The sequence below is a fragment of the Malaclemys terrapin genome, chromosome 20, assembly GCF_027887155.1.
Source record: "Malaclemys terrapin pileata isolate rMalTer1 chromosome 20, rMalTer1.hap1, whole genome shotgun sequence".
NCBI classification, from domain to species: domain Eukaryota; kingdom Metazoa; phylum Chordata; order Testudines; family Emydidae; genus Malaclemys; species Malaclemys terrapin.
Window position 1 is genome coordinate 665,099 of NC_071524.1, and position 17,189 is coordinate 682,287.

The 17,189-nt window shown below is 57.8% G+C and overlaps 1 protein-coding gene across 1 annotated transcript in view; it reads right to left on the minus strand.

The window, feature by feature from the left end:
* LOC128826305 (leukocyte immunoglobulin-like receptor subfamily A member 6) overlaps window positions 1-14,131 on the minus strand; it is a 76,782-nt gene extending 62,651 nt beyond the window's left edge. The window contains 7 exon segments of the mRNA XM_054009552.1: window positions 6,858-6,996; window positions 6,998-7,104; window positions 7,107-7,148; window positions 7,791-7,917; window positions 7,919-8,076; window positions 12,032-12,316; window positions 14,101-14,131. Coding sequence (XP_053865527.1) covers window positions 6,858-6,996; window positions 6,998-7,104; window positions 7,107-7,148; window positions 7,791-7,917; window positions 7,919-8,076; window positions 12,032-12,316; window positions 14,101-14,131 — 889 coding nt within the window.
* Between the last annotated feature and the right edge of the window lie 3,058 nt (window positions 14,132-17,189).

The window sequence follows — 17,189 nt, forward strand, 5'->3', positions numbered from 1 at the left end:
GAGTGGGACCCCGTCGCCCTCCAGGGGCTGCTCTGAGAGGAGCCCAATGAGCCCGGCGTAGGGGAGCTCCTCTAGCTGGTGCCGCAGGGGCTGGTGCTCGGGGGCCGGGGGTTCGATACTGAGGTGCGGTTGTTGTTCTGGGAGCGGTTGTGGGGAGGATTCTCTTAGGCAGGAGTGTTTGGGGGGAGGGTTGTGCTGGTGTCTCAGGAGTTGTCACCCCACCCCAGAGTGATCCCATCCCCCCCAGGCGTTACACACACTCCCAGCGTGGGGACAGCGGGGCTGTGGGAGGCCTGCGGGGGTGGGGCTCATTTCTGGTTCTGTGTTTATTAGAAATCTGGTGATTAACAGGCAAAATAACACAAACAGCCGCCTCGGTGCGTCCCCTCCCCCTCCTGGAGCTGAGCCCTCCTGGCCACGGGGCTGGGTGGGGCAGCACCAGCTGCAGGGGGGGTAACGCTGTCACCCCCTGGTGGGTGAAGCTCCCTGCCTGTTGCTCCAGTGACTCCCCTGGGTTCACGCTATGGGGGTGGGGGGGGCGCCCCTGCACCCCGGGGGCTCTGCCCCTGGGCTCATGGTTCACGCTGATGGCGACGTACAGGACGGGCTCGGGGGCAGGGGCTGGGTCCCCCCGTTTGTCCTGCAGCGCCTGGTGGTCCAGCTCGGCGTAGGTGAGTCCGTCGGTGCCGGGGTCGGTCTCCTGGGGCTGGGAGGGGAGAGAATCACTGGTGTGTGTGTGTGTGTGTATGTGTGTGTGTACGTACGTGCACATGTATGAAATATCAAAGCCCACAGAGCCAGACTGCATGCGCGTGAACACGTACACACAAACACGTCCAGCTGCTCTTCTCCACCGGCCCCACGCACTCCAGCCCACAGAGCTAGGGTTACCATATTTCAACAAGCAAAAAAGAGGACGGGAGGAGCCCCGCCCTAGCCCCGCCCTAGCCCCGCCCCTGCCCCTCCCACTTCCCGCCCCCCCAGAACCCCCAACCCTCCCCCCGTTCCTTGTCCCCTGACTGCCCCCTCCTGGGACCCCTGCCCCTAACTGCCCCCCGGGACTCCACTCCCTATCTAAGCCTCCTTGCCTCTTGTCCCCTGACTGCCCCAACCCTTATCCACACCCCCACCCCCAGACAGACCCCTGGGACTCCCACGCCCCATCCAACCACTCCCCACCCCCTGACAGCCCCCCCCCCCAGAACTCCCAAACCATCTAAACCCCTCTGCTCCCTGTCCCCTGACTGCTCTGATCCCTCTCCACACTCCTGCCCCCTGACAGCTCCCCCCCAGAACTCCCAGCCCCCTACCCCCCGCTCCTTGTCCCCTGACTGCCCCCTCCTGGGACCCCTGCTCCTAACTGCCCTCCAGAACCCCACCCCCTACCTAAGACTCCCTGTTCCTTGTCCCCTAACTGCCCCCTCCTAAGACCCCCCCCCCAACTGCCCCCCAGGACCCTACCCCCTACCTGTACCCTGACTGCCCAAAACTTTCTCCACTCCCCTCCAAAAGCCCCCCCCCCCGTTTCTTGACTGCCCCCTCCAGAACCTCCCTGTCCCTTCTCCTGCCCCCCCTTCCCCTGCTGCTCAGAACAGGGTGTTGGGCTCTGTGCCAGCCGGACACATGGCTGAGCTCCCCAGCACAACACAAAACCCGGTCCCTGGCCCTGCACAGGGCTGCCGGAGCGGGCTGCAGGAGGAGGAGCTGCCGGCCGGCTCAGAATGCAGGGAGGGGGGGGTGGGAGGAGGAAGCTGCTCCGGAGTCCAGCCCGGGACTTTCCTGCAGCCCTCCCAGCCGCTCGCTCTGCTCTGCCAGGGGAGGGGGAAATCCCGGACATTGTGAGTGCTTTACAAATTCCCCCCCGGACGCTATTTTTAGCACACAAAAGGAGGACATGTCCGGGTAAATCCGGACGAATGGTAACCCTACACAGAGCCCCATGGGGCAGAGATCAGGGAAATCCCCCCGCCCCCGGCACCTGCCCCCCAGGGAATTCTCCTGACCCTCGGAAAGCTCAGACAAATGCAAACATTTGGGGTGAAGGTTCGGGGGGCTCAGGGGTGAGTTTGGGGGGTGCAGGGTCAGTCTGCTAGTCTCTGTGTTCTGGGTCTTCCACTCCTCCCCCCTTCCCCCCCACCCCAGTTGTCCACCTCAGATTGGTGGGGGGGGGGTCTGGATGGTGCATTGGTGCTGGGGGGGGTCAGAGAATGGGGGGCACTTATCAGGACATCCAGCTGCTTCCTTTCACCCATGAGGGCGTCTGTGAAACAGAGCCTGCCCCTGCGAGGAGGGGCTGGGTTCAGATCAGGGCCCCCTATGTGAGCCCTTTGCCGACTGGCCCACCTGCCCCCAGCATACTGGAGTGGGGCAGGATCACAAGCTCCATGGTGCAGCAAGGGAAACTGAGGCACAGAACAAGCGCACACCCAAGAGGGTGCAAAGATGCCTCATTGCAAAATGACACACACACTGCACCCCACATCAACATCTCCTTCCCCAACAGGATGTGGTCCCCACCAGGGAGCACCTGCCCCGCCCCACCCCATCCCTCCCCTCCCCTCCTTTATGACTTACAGACTGTGGCTGTAATCTCAGACTTCCTACAGGGAGAAAGAGAGAGAGAGAGAGCAACAGAACCCAGGAGTCCTGGCTCCCAGCCCCCTCCCCTGCACGCCCGCTCCAACTCACAAGCCCCCAATCCCCTCCCAGAGCCAGGGAGAGAACCCAGGAATCCTGTGTCCTGGGACAGGGAGATTGGGGATGGGGAGTGGAGCTGGGGTCTCAACTGCTCTGTGTCGGGGCTGGTCCTTTCCCTGCAGAGACATGAAGCAGAATTGTCCATGAGTTGACCCAGATCCCAAGTATCAGCCCTGCCCCTCAGCCCTATAGGGCAGCTGGGACGGGGGGCCAGGAGAGACTCCCCCCCCACTGCTCTGCCCAGGGGAGTCATGCCCCCTCCAGCTGCTGAGCCTGGATACCCTAGAGCAGGGGTAGGCAAACGTTTTGGGACAAGGGCCACATCTGGGTGGAGGAATTGTATGCAGGGCCGGGGCAGGGTATTGGGGTACAGGAGGGAGTGTGGGGTGTGGCAGGGGCTGCGGAGTGCAGGAAGGGGCTCAGGGCAAGGGATTGGGGCAGAGGAGGGGTGCAGAGTGTACGAGGGGCAGGGGTGCAGGAGGGGTGCAGGCAGGGGGCTTAGGGCAGGGAGTTGGGGTGCAGGAGGGGTGCAGGGTGCAGCCGGAGGCTTAGGGCAGGGAGTTGGGGTGCAGGAGGGGTGCAGGGTGCAGCCGGAGGCTCAGGGCAGGGGATTGGGGTGCAGGAGGGGTGCAAGGTGCAGGCAGGGGTCTCAGGGCAGGGGGTTGGGGTGTAGGAGGGGTGTGGCGTGCAGGCAGGGGGCTGAGGGGTGCAGGAGGGGTTCAGGCTCCGGGGTGGCAGCGGTGCGCACCGGGGCCAGGGCAGGCTCCCTGCCTGCCTTCTCTGTCTCCGGCCCCGCGCTGCTCCCGCAAGCGCTGCGCCCCCTGGAGGAGGGGGCAGAGGGCTCCGCATGCGCTGTCCTTGCCACGCCTCCAAATACCTCCCCCGAAGCTCCCATTGGCCGTGGTTCCCCGTTCCCAGCCAATGGGAGCTGCGGGAGAGGGGGCAGGTCCTGGAGGCAACACACGGAGCCCTCTACCCACCCCTCCGGCCCGGGGCCGTATTTTGCCCACCCCTGGGTTAGAGACAGGATGAGCCTGGGTCCCTGCAGCCCCGCGGCCCCATGGAGCCCTCCACCCCCTGCAGCACAGCGCCCCCTAGTGCTGCCCAGGGGCTTTGGGACCAGCTCTCACTGCCAGGGGAGAGCGCCCCCTGCTGGGCCCCTGCCTCACCTCCTGGGTTTCCTTCCCTATCTCCCGTCCAAGCCATGACCCCTTCCCAGCCCGGCTTAGCAGCGGGTTTAACCCTTCCCTCGCTGGGCGGGGCACTCACTTCCTCGGGTTCTTCTGTAGCAGAGGAAGGCCAGGAGGAGGAGGAGGAGGCCGGCGGCCACCGCGCTCACCCCAGCGATGAAGGGGCTGCTCAGAACTCGTGTGGTTCCGATCCCCCTGGGAAGCAGCACCAGGCGGTGAGCGGCTGGTTCGTTACCTGTTACCCCAGCCCCTCCCCTCGAGGACCCAGGGACCCACAGCAGAACATTCTATGGGGCTAGTTGGGGGGCAGGAGCAGAGGAGATTCTGGGTAATAGTGGTCAGGGGGCTCACTTCCAATGGCAGAGGGCTGTACTGGGGTGGGGGCAGGGGCTGTGTGGGGGTGTACCTCAAGCCCCACATACCCTGTGAAGCCAGTTGGGCCTGGATCATGCAGCACCCCCCCCCCCCTTGGGGCCTGCCCCTGTCCTGGGAATTTCCCAGCAGCTTCAGCTCATTGCTGCATAGCAACATCTGTGGAGGGGGATTACGGGTGGGGGGAGGTTGGCTGGGGAGGGGCTTTGAGATCATTGGGAGAACCAGGCCCCGCTGAAGTGATCAGCGGAAGATGTAATGGCACTGCCATCGCGACTGCCATCATTAGGTTCCAGGCTCAACAAGGTGTGACGAACTGGGCCTGTTCTCACGGTGGTCTGTGAATGCTGACAGGGGAGTGTTATGGGATAGTCTGCATTGCAGGATGGGATCTGCCCGAGGGCGCCCGAGGGCGCATACCTGAGTGTGTAACATGAGAACCCAGGAAGGGGTTGAAGGGGAGGCGACTCCTTAGCCCGGGAAACTGAACAAAGGCTGTGGGAGGGGTCGCTGAAGGCAGAGTGCTGGAAGCAGGCAGGGAGAGAGGGCTGGGGGGCAGAGATGGCTCTGACCTCCCAAGGGGGGCTGGGCTGGGATGCCCGGGGACCCCAAGATGGACCTAACTGAGGGGGTCCCTGTTGTCTGTGCCTGCAAGACCTGTCTTGGACTGTATTCCTGTCATCCAAATAAACCTTCTGCTTTACTCGCTGGCTGAGAGTCATGGTGAATCGCAGGAAGCCGGGGGTGCAGGGCCCTGAGTCCCCCAACACTCCGTGACACAAGGTGTCACTCTGAATTGGTGGGTTCAAGTGTTAACACGGTGTCTATCTGGGTTGGTAGGTTCCAGGGTTAGGCCCTGCTGGACAGCACCCATGGGAAGAGGGAGCCCTGCTTCTGAGCCGTTCCCATGGGCCCTTTGCAGACACAGGCAGAGAGATGGGATACATGGGACTGTTATCCCCAGATCTCCGTTCCTAGCCCCATTCTCCCAGGGAGATATGCACCGAGCTCTGCCCCACATGTGTGGTTTTGTGGTGTCGGTGGGCAGCAGAGCACCCCAGTTTGAGGGGCTGTGTGTTTGGGGGAAGCTCTCCCGGGCCCTGCCCCCACCAAGCCAATCTGGCATCTGCCTAGTTACACCCCCCAGCATATGAAATGAGTCCAGGGGGTGTGTGTCTCAGCCCAGATGAGACATTCGCTGTGGGGATCTGAGCCCGTCCCATGCAGCCAGCCCTTCGTGGCTCCCCCCGGGGTGGCTCCTTGGGGTGCATGAGCGTGTTTCTGGGGGTCTACAGAGATTTCTTGCCCCCAGCCCCGGTACCAGGCCCAATCGGGGGGTGAGAAAGCTGGAGCCCTGGTGTCTGTGGTTAGTGATACAGGTACACCGGTACACACCCCTGCCCCCCACAGCCGGATTCGGGCCGGCTCAGCACCCCCGGGATCCCAGAACGGGGAGGATCGGCCCAGCAAGACCCTCAGCACAGATACAGCCCCTGCCTGGCTCGGACAGGCCAGACTCCCTCTGAAATCTCCATTGGGGTTGAGTATCGGGGGTAGCCATGTTAGTCTATATCCACAAAAACAACAAGGAGTCCGGTGGCACCTTAAAGACCAACAGATTTATTTGGGCATAAGCTTTTGTGGGTAAAAAAACCCACTTCTTCAGATGCATGGTTGGGAACCACACGGGATTCATCATTTCGGGTCCAGTTTTCATGTAGACAGTCTACCATCTTAGTCCACCTTTCTATCCCTCACCAGACGTGCTCCCATCTGTCCACTGCCCTACGCTCCCAAGGACCCACTTTCCCACTGACCCATGGCCATCTGTGTCTGTCCCACTGACCCATGGCCATCCATCCCCATGGATCTATCCATCACTCCCTATATAGAAGAATTGAATCCATCCGTTCTGTCTGCAGGGACCATCCCCCTCCAAATGGCTGAATGGCCCCGTGGGCATCCGAGCGGGGAGCCCTGTTCCCTGGGGGATGAATTGTTCCATTTCTTCTGCTCACCTTCTCCCTCCAGCTCTGTTGGGGGCAGGATCCGGCTGCTGGGGCCCAGCTGAGGTCGTTCCCCCTGTTGGATTAAAACGAGCATTGGCTGGGATGGGGGATGGACGGAACCGAGCACCCAGGGCCCGGGTGGGAAGGGGCTGAAACGGTGACTCAGCGATTGGGCCGCTTGTCCCACGACCCGGCGTTTGTTAAGGCTTTAAGTGTCCAGGCTGGTGGGGAGTGAATTCAGTGCTGGTGACGGTGCTGGCTGGGCAGCTCCTGGGCCCCCCACTCCTCTGTTTGTCCCCAGAGCAGGGACAGCCGGGGGAACATCCCCCTGGGAAAGGCCCCAGCTCTGCAGCTCCCCCTGGGGGCAGGGATTTCCCCTTCCTGAGCCCCAAACCTCCAGCAGCTGCTGCTCTCCTCTGACTGGGGGACCCCCCAGAGACTCCATCCCCGCTCCCCAGCCAGGTGTCCCTTCTGCTGGGCCCAGGGATCAGGGCAGAGCCTGGCTCTGAGCGTCTCACCAGGGCTAGCCCCATTGAGGGTCTAGCAGGCTGTGGGGCTGGGAGCAGGGACACTGAGCTGGGCCCCTCACCTGCTACCAGCAGCTCCACGGGGTCGCTGGGCTCTGACCAGACGGGCGCGTACGATTCGGTGCTATATCGGGAGCTGTAGCTCCCTGTGACTCTCCGGATCACATGGTGGATGGGAAACTCATCTATGTCCCTGAGCAGGTTCCACGTCCTGCAGCGCGTTCAGGTTCCCATCTTTGTACAGAAGGAACCTCACGTTCTGGTGCTGACCCCGACACTGGATGGTCACGGCTCCCCCCAGAGTGACCTCCCACTGGGGCTGAGAGAGATGTTGGGTTTGGAGTAACTGAGCTCTGCAGTGAGGAGACAGGCCATGAGACAGACCCCAGCACAGTCACTGCGCCTCGTCCTCGCTGCACAGTACCAGAAACGGGGCCCCTGGGAGAAAACCCAGCCAGAGGAACCTCTCCGAGATCCCAGAGATTCCTGGGAGCTATGCCCGAAACTGCCCGAGGACAGAAAGCCAGAACCCCCCTCTGTACCCATCTATCTATTTATTGTCCTGGGAGCCAGGACTTCTGGGTTCTATCCCTGGCTCTGGGAGGGGAGTGGGGTCTAGTGGTTAGAGCAGGGGGAGGAGGTTGGGAATCAGGGGTACTGGGTGTTGCACAGACATGGTGAGAAAAAGTCCCCACCATAGAGCCAGCACCTAACTATCTAACCAGACACAAGGTGCAGGGAGGATGATTATCTCCAGTTTACACAAGGGGAAATGGAGGCACAGGCAGGTTTAGTGACACTCCCAAGGTCCCCTGGGGGCAGGGATCCCCCCTCCCTCAGCCCCCAATCTGCAGCCGCTGGGAACCCTGCAGTGACTCCACTCCGGGTGTCCCTTCTGCTGAGCTCAGAGCAGAGCCTGACTCTGAGCATCCCACAGGCGCGGAGACCCCCTGTAGCTCTGGCTGGGTGTGGGGCCGCTAAGCTGGGCCCCTCACCTGCTACAATGATCTGCATGATGTCCCTGGGATCCGACCAGTTGGGCGGCTCTGATCTGGAGTGAGATTGGCAGCTGTAGATCCCTCCGTGTTCCCGTCTGGCGCTGGGGATGGTGAATTCACCCCCCGTCCCCCGCAGCATCCAGATCCCGGATTTGGATTCCACCTTTATACAGAAATAACCTCCTGGCCCCGCACCGACACTGACAGCGGATGGTGATGGCTCCCCCCAGGGCGATCACCCCGCTGGGGCTGACGGAGATGGAGGGTCCGGGAGCCGGGAGCTCTGCGTTCACACACAAACAGGAGTGAGATGGGGAGACACAAACCCCTCCCCGTGTGTCTGTAACCTGCCCTTAGTGCCCAGCCCCAGGGACAGCACCAGGGCTAACAGACATCTCACTGCATCTACAGGGAACTTGTGAGCCGGGTTCTGATCTCAGCCTCCCAGGTTCAATCTGGAGTCACCCCCGGGGGCATGGCTGGGTTCTGATCTCAGCCCCCCAGCGTCAATACAAGGAGATTGAACTGAGTTTTGGGGTGAAGGTTCAGCTCCTCTTTCCCCCTCTCCCTCCCCACTGCCCCCACCCCCCATCCTTAACTCTAAAGTTTCTCCAGCCCCACAGATACTCACGCCCCAACACCCCGCTCAGCTGGGAGAGGAGATGGGTCGTTAGGGACCAGATCCCAGAGCGACTGGATTCTACACACTGGTTTCAGATCCTGTCCCCCATGGGCACATGCCCTGGTCTCAGATCCCCTGGCTGTCTCCGATACTCACCAAGGAGGGGGACGATGAGAGCAGATACCATGATGGGGCAGCAAAGGGCCCCTCAGCGCTGCCTCCAACACCCCAGTGCTGAGCTCCACCAAGCCCCAAATAAGGAACTGAGCTGGTGGTTCCAGCTACAGGAAGCTGACGATATCTTGTCTCTTCCTGTGTCCATCACACGTTGTCTCTAATCTGCAGGCGAAATCTAGTGCAGTGAAAACAAGCAGAGGTCTTTGCAAAAGCCAGGAAACCAAGGGACTGTCACACTGGCCCAGGGCCGCCCAGAGGATTCAGGGGGCCTGGGGCAAAGCAATTTCAGGGGCCCCTTCCATTAAAAAAGTTGCAATACTATAAAATACTAGAGGGAGGACAATGGGTTGTAAAGAGAGAACCCCGGTGACCTAACCAGCCGGTTCCAGCCAGAAGGGGCCAGAGGACAGAAGAGAGGAGAGGAGAGGAGCCCCAGGTGACCCTGTTTACGACCCTGTTTACCTGGAGAGAAGACAATGGACAGAGGCAGGGCTTGGGGTCGGTGATATCAGATACCCAACTGGGAAGCAGGGGGGCTTGGGACTGGAGAGAGAGAGCAGGCAGAGCCCAACGGATGCAGGGGAGACTGGGATGTGCTGGGCTGAGGGAGGCCAGGCTTGAGGCCCTGAGAGTTTCCTGTGCTGTGTTCAGACGCTCAATAAACCCTCCTGTTTTATGCTGGCTGAGAGTCGCTCCGGGCTAGAGATCAGGGTGGCATTATTCCCTCTGGGAGTGGAGGCCCCGGGGGTCCAGAGCGAGTGGACTCCCTGAGGGGGCCCATAGCAGAGACAGACGTGCTAAGGCTCAGAGAGGTGCGGCTCCAGGAGGTGGAGGGGCCTGACCCCGAGAGAGAGTGGACCCCCGAGAAGGGCTGACTCACTAACAGGGGCACCCCCCACGGACCGCACGGGGCCAAGAGTGGGCACGATCTGTGAGTCCATGACAAACACCAAAGCCAAACTCAAGATTTATCAGAGCTGCGTACTTTCAACATTACTTTATGTTGCAGAATGCTGGGGAATGAGAAAGTCTGACATGTCCAAACTGGCTTCATTCCATATAACCTGCCTCAGAAAAATCCTCTGTATCTTTGGCCCAGAACAATCTCAAACCAAGATCTATTGACACAGTGCAGCCAAGAGGATCTGAGCAGGGTCATTGCCAGGAGGTGTTGGAGATGGATCAGTCATGTGCTTCGGATGGAAACTGATTCCATCACCAGAGTAGCAATCAGATGGACACCTGAAGGCAAGCGAAAACGAGGCCTCCCAAAAACAACATGGTGAAGAGCTGTGGAAGCGGAGCTGATTAACCTGGGGCACAGCTGGGGAACCATTGAAAGACTTGTCAGAAACAGACAGGAGTGGAGGAGCTTCGTCACTGCCCTAAACGCCAGAGGTGTCATAGGAACATGATGATGATGAAGGGTGGGCAGAAGGGGGACAATCAAGTGAGGTCAGAGCAAGCAAGATTTGGGGGATTTAGGTGCTAGGGGGTGCTGGGCTGCAGGGGTCTCAGTAGGGGGCGCTCTCCCCTGGCAGTCAGGCCTGGCCCCAATTCCCCAGCGTGGCACTAGGGAGTGCTGTCTGAGTAATCATTTAAAGTCGTCCCCCCCCGCCGCTGTCCCTCATGGTACCATGGCACCAGCCAGGCCTGGCCACACCAGTTGAAGCCAATGGGCCCATCTAGCCCGGCATCCCGCCTCCCACGCTGGCTGCCTATGGCTGCTTCATGGGGAGGCCCAGTCCCAGTCCCCTGCACCTCCCCATGGCCACGGATGGGCCCAGCTGCCCCAGAGGAAGCCTCCGGCCACCCCATTAGAGGCAAGTTCGTATCTGAGCAGGAGGCTTTGCACCCCTCCAAAATCCGTCGGTGAGTTTGGGAGGAGTCACTGCCTCTGAGAACAGCTTCCATCCCGCTCCCTGGGCAACCACTGGGGGAAGCTGCCCCGTAATGTGTGACTCAAGAGATTCCTGCCCGGCTCCGGTACCTGGCTCTGGGCTGCCTGGGGGGGTGGGAGCCTGCGGGAATAGAACCAGCATCTGGGAGCAATCACTCCTCCCCCGCATGACTCAGCATCGATCATGAGGGTCCCTCCAAGGAGTGTGTGGGGGGATTTATGTGGCTGGAATGCAATCACAGGCTGGGGGCGGGGACGGCTGGGCAGACTCTAGGCCCCGACTCTTCTGTGCATCCCCTGAACAGGGGCCGCCTGGGGCAGCATCCCCCTGTTCTGCCTAGGGCCGGGGTCCCCCCTCCCTCAGCCCCAAACCTCCAGCAGCTGCTGCTCCTCCCTGGCTGGGGACCCCCTAGTGACTCCGTCCCAGCTCCCCAGCCGGCCGGCCCCTCTGCTGGGCCCAAGGCTCAGGGCAGAGCCTGGCTCTGAGTGTCCCATGAGTGCTGAGCCTCCCCCCGCCGCTCTCCCTGAGGTCCGGCTGAGCGTGGGGCTCTGGACACCGAACCGGGCCCCTCATCTGCTACCACCAGCTCCATGGGGTCACTGGGCTCCGACCAGGCAAAGGATCTGTTTCGTAGTGATAATAGCAGGTGTAGCTCCCTCCATCTCCCCGTCTCACGCTGTGGATGAGAAATTCCCCCCCCCCCCCCCCCCAGCCCCAGCAGGCTCCACGCGTCCCAGCAAGGTCCAATCCCCGACCTAAACAGAGAACCTGGTGTCCCGGCGACCAGCCCGACACCGAACGGTGACATCCTGCCCCAGGGCGGTCACCCTGCCAGGGTGCAGGGAGATGGAGGGTTTGGGGTAGCTGAGCTCTGCAGTGAGAAGGAGACAGGCCATGAGACAGACCCCGGCACAGTCACTGCGCCCTGTCCTCGCTGCACCGTCCCAGAGACGGAGCCCCTGGGAGAAAACCCAGCCAGAGGAACCTCTCCGAGATCCCAGAGACTCCTGGGCGCTACGCCCGGAAATCCAGAGCACCCCTCTGTACCCATCTATCTACTTAATGGGTTCCCACAGCCTGGGAGCCAGGACTCCCAGGTTCTATCCCTGGCTCTGGGAGGGGAGTGGGGTCTAGTGGTTAGATCAGGAGGGGACTGGGAGTCAGAGGGGATAGGTGCTGCACAGACACAGTGAGATAAAGTCCCTGCCCTAAAGCCAAGCCCTGACTATCTAACCAGACACATGGTGCAGGAGGGATGATTATCCCCAGTTTACACAAGGGGAAATGGAGGCACAGGCAGGTTTAGTGACACCCAAAAGTCCCCTGGGGGCAGGGATCCCCCCTCCCTCATTTCCCAATCTCCAGGGGCTGGGGAACCCCTTAGTGACTCTGTCCCTGATCCTCGGCTGCATGTCCCCTCTGCTGGGCCCAGAGCTCAGGGTAGAGCCTGGCTCTGAACATCCCATCAGCCCAGAGACCCCCTGTGCGTCTGGCAAGCTGTAGGGCTGGGAGTGGGGATGCCAAGCCGGACCTCTCACCTGCTACAACAATCCGCACGTAATCACTGAGATCCGACCAGTTGGGCGGCTCTAATCTGGAATGAGATCGGCAGCTGTAGCTCCCTGAGTTTTCCCATCTAGCGCTGGGGATGGTGAATTCACCCCCGTCCCCAGCAGCATCCAGCTCCCAGATTTCGATTCCACCTTTATACAGAAATAACCTCCTGGCCTCGCACCAGCACTGACAGCGGATGGTGACGGCTCCCCCCACGGCGATCACCCCGCTGGGGCTGACGGAGATGGAGGGTCCAGGCACAGGGAGCTCTGCGTTCACACACAAACAGGAGTGAGATGGGGAGACACAAACCCCTCCCCATGTGTCTGTAACCTGCCCTTAGCGCCCAGCCCCAGGGACAGCACCAGGGGTAACAGACACCTCACTGCATCTACGGTCTGGTACTCCTGGGGCAATTCTGTGCATCTGCAGATGTGTTAGGGTTGCCAGTTTTGGTTGAATGTATTCCTGGAGATTTCATCACATGACATAATCTTTTATTAAAGATTAATCTATAATTCCTGGAAACTCCAGGCCAATCCTGGAGGGTTGGCAACCCTAGGACATGCATAATTCATCTGTCCTGCATAATTCTGTTTTTTTCCCCTCAGAAAATACATTCTGCCCAAGAAGTGCTGCAGTTCCGCCTTTTGACCACCTGTGGTCGCTGTGGCACCACAGCAGCGAGCAGCATGAACACAGTTCTGGCGCCACAGCGGCCCCTGGTGGGAACAAGGCGGAACTGCAGCACTTCTGGGGCAGAATGTATTTTCTGTGGGGAAAAAATTCTCTGCCTGCCCCGTGCTGCAGAATTCCCCCAGGAGCAGAAGTTTATCACAGCACCTGCCCGCAGAGCCAGGTTAGGGGCACCCAGGGCTGCTGGGGGGTCACAGACTGGGGCTCAGGAGCTAGTGGGGTGACAGCATTGAGTCTGGGGATGGGGGAGGAGGCTGCAGGGACACATGGGGATGGGGGTTGTGGGGACAGGGGCTGATGTGCCTGACTGAATGGGAGAGGCTTGAGGTCAGCCAGGGTCTGCATGGGGGAGGCTTCCCAGCTCCCTAACAATCCCCCCACCTACAAAAAACCTTCTCCCACCCACACCCAACACGGTCCAGGTTCACTCCCAGGCTCCTTCCCTCTCCCTCAACTCCCCCGTTACTCCTGACTCCCCCAAGCCTTTGCACTGCTTCTGACAGGTGCAGGAAATACAGTTCTGTCGTGTGATTTAAATGAATTACTCAAGATTCTGTGTTAATACGCCTAGTGAGGAAACGATTTGTAAAAAAAAAAATACCAGAATTTTTTTTTTTGCTCTGTATTGTTACAGACATACTCGCTGACAGATATTTTGAAATAAATGACCAAAATCATTGAAACTGGCAGGATTATATTGTGTTATTTTGACAAATAAAATATGCAAATTTTTCAAAGATTGTGTGCAGAATTGTTAATGTTTTGGTGCAAAATTCCCCCAGGAGTAGGAATTGATAGCAAACCTGTGGGCTGGATTCTGATCTCAGCCCTCCGGGGTCAATCCGGAGTCACTCCTGACTGCACTGGGGGCAGGACTGGGTTCTGATCTCAGTTCCCCTGGGGTAAATACGGAGTCACTCCTGAGCGCTATGGGGGCAGGGCTGGGTTCTGATCTCAGTTCCCCTGGGGTCAATCTAGAGTCACTCTTGACTGCAATGGGTACAGCAGTGAGTTCTGGTCTCAGTCCCCCATGGTCAATACAAGGAGGTTGAACTGAGATTTGAGGGGAAAGTTCTGGGGTCAGCTCCTCTTGTCCCCTCCCCCTCCCCAATCCTTAACACTAAAGTTTCCCCAGATCCACAGATACTCACTTCCAGACACCCTGCTCCACCCAGCGGCCAGTGGCCTGGAGAGGAGACGGCTCATGAGGGGCCAGATCCCAGAGCAAATGGATCCTTCACCCTGGTATCAGACACTTGCCTTGGTCTCATATCCTCCCCACTCCCCATGGACACAAGCCCTGGCTGTCTGCCTCCGATACTCACTGAGATGAGAGCAGGCTTTATCCGATACTCACCAAGGAAAATAATGATGAGAGCAGATGCCATGATGGGGGCAGTGAGGGGCCCCTCACCACTGTCACCAACACCCTGGAGCCCCGCTCCACCGAGCCCCAAATAAAGAACTCAGCTGGTGGCTCCAGCTACAGGAAGTCGACGATGTCTCGTCTCTTCCTGCGTCCATCACACCTTGTCTCTAATCTGCAGGCAAAATCTAGAAGCGCCAAAGTAAGCAGAGGTCCCTGCAAAACCCAGGAAACCCTGGGCCCGTCAGCCTGGCCAAGTGCCATGCAGATCACAGCTTGTTGTGTCTCTGTGGGATGGGAGGACAAGTCACTGTCAACGTACCCTGCAGCCTGGGGGAAGGTGCACCAGGCTGGAAGCCAGGAGGCCACAGGGTTTGATCTTCAATCTTTGACTGACCAAGCAGATTCCCCTGATTTATTGCATTCTGGGTTCAAACCTGGCTGGTGACCCATGAAGTTAAAATTAGTACATGATCACAAAATTAAAGGATGGCATCGTAATGCATGTGCACAAGGGGGCAGAGTTAAGGGTGTTCGGGAAACCTTAACTGTGGTTCTAGAGGGTTTGACTCTGCAGCCTTCCAGCTCAGCCTGGCAAACCTGCCAATGTTTGACAGGAGCCGTGGCACCATGTGAGGAGTGGGGGCGATGGGGAATTCCTGGGTTTGCTGCTTCTTGCGCTGTAATTGAGCAGTAATGATGGGTTTACATTGTAACGTCTGGTTCTAAGGGCCTTTTCTCAGCGTGTGAATTAAATAAACCAGGTTCAAAAGAAAATCAGAGAAAGAGAAATTCCATCCCAGGCCCCCAGTGGATCTGTGATGGGTTGCTCCCCCCCCTTCAGGGTGCTACGTGATGTACTGGGGTACCACTGAGCCCACCTGTTCCACCAGCCTGGGCTCCCTTACACTGTCCTGCTGAGCCAGGTGTTCAAGCCGTCCCCAGCACACACAGGTAGGGACACATCCAGCTACAGAAAGACACAGACACTGAAACCAGCTCGGCGTGCGAAGCCCTCAGCTCAGGAGCTGCCCAGGATTCAAGTGCACCCCCCTCTGGAGTGTAAACCCCAAACTGTACTGTCTTGTGCTGCACAGAGAACTGTACAGTGTGAGCACATGAAATCCGCTCCCTCCCGCAATGAGGAGGAAGATCTGCACAGCTTTTTGGCCCCCAGTTACGAATTCCACAAACTGGTTTTAGAGAAAACAAAAACAAGTTTATTAGCTACAAAAGACAGATTTGAAGTGATGATAAGGGATCGCCAACAGATCAAAGCAGATCACCCAGCAAATAAAACCACAATGCAATATGAGCTTCGCTACTAAAGAAACTGGTTACAAGCAGGAATTTCTCACCCTAAATGTTGTTTTAAGCAGATTGCAGAGTTTCTTGAAGGCAAACTGCTCTTGCTTGCAACTTAAAACTCCAGGTATTCCTTCCACAGGCCAGACACCTTTCCCAGCCTGGCTCAGTCCTTCTCTGCCCCCCCTCCCCTTTATCTTTGTTTCTTAAATGTTCTCAGAAGTCATCCTGGGTGGGGATTCAGTAAAGAATGAACCCTCAACTCACCTGTTGAACCTTCCCCTCAAACTCACCCTCAGCCCCCCCAACTCACCCCCTTAACCTCCCTCTCAAACTCACCCTCAGCCCCCTGTCAAGGCTGATTCCCCGCTCTGGCACTTTGAGTGCAGAAGGTGGGGACCTGCAAGAATTCTAAAAATTAATACTGGCAACTACAGGCTTGTATTAAACTCCCAAGGTTACAGCTTCTCTCTGACTTTGGCTGGGTAGACGCTGCCACCACCCAAGTGCAGAATCCCTTTGAGAGCCCAGGAAGCACACTGGGGAATTCCTTCCTGTGGGGCACCCTCAAGTCCTTTCACCCACCCTCCGGGGATGAGCGGAGAAAGAAAAACAAAGAAAATCAGCTAATGATCCATGCCACTAGCTAATTAAACAACATGTGCACAAATCTCTTAGGACACAAAAATCCAATTCTGTTCTTAAAGAAGGTACATTTTATTAATAAAAAAAAGAAAGACAATACATCTGGGAACTCAGGCTACTGCTAGATTTTAAAAAAAGCAGCTACAAGGATTAAGCACCAAGACTAGCTTTCTTGGGGTCCAGCTTAAAGGTTACAAGCAAAACAAAAGCACGTGGGGTTAGTCCAGAGGAATCCGCACACCACAATGAAATAAAAGGGATAAGCCTAATCGTGTCTTCCTAGACATTTCCTGATCTACTTACATATCTGGGGTTTTAGATGAATAGTTTCTAGGTATGATTCTGATGATTTGTCATACCTGGCCCAAGGGTCTTACAGCATAACTGCTCCCTGTCTGCCTCTCCCCAGAGAACAACCACAGACAGACAAAAGGGGAGTCGTTTTTCAATTTTAAAAAGTTCTGGCCTTCCCATTGGCTCTTTTGGCCAGGTGCCCACTCACTTCCTGTTACCAGTGCAGAGCACTGAGACTTTTTAACCCTTTACAGGTAGAGCAAGTAGAGAACAGCTACTAAGAGGGATTTTATAGCTACTGGCTGGCTGGGTGTCCATAAAAGGGAGCTCCCCACCCCTTTCATTTATCACACCTGGTTATCTCACTTCCCAGCCTTACATAGGTTTAACATATGGTGGGAACCCTTTGTTTTCCAGTGTGGTTCCCCCCCACCTCAGTGGAAAAATACTGGTATTCCATCATAGAGTCCAGTAGCAGGTGAATTAATCACATGATCCTCTCGCCTAATGGGGATGCTAATGGGGATGGGGATGAATTCAGAAAGTCAGAGGTTGTTTGTAGCATCCCGGGAAACTTCTTAGGAAGGTGGGAGATTAACATCTTGAGGTGCAAACACTTTTGCAGGACAGATGTATAGTCAATATTCCTAACTTTAGACACAAAATGATCCATGCATACAAATAGGATAATCATAGTCAGTAAATCTTCACCTTTCCAATGATACCTCACAAGACCCATATTCCATAAAACACCATCTTAGTTATGCTATAATCATATTATAACAATATTTCTATGAAGAATACGGGGTGTAGTGTCACAGGGTCGTCAGCTGGGA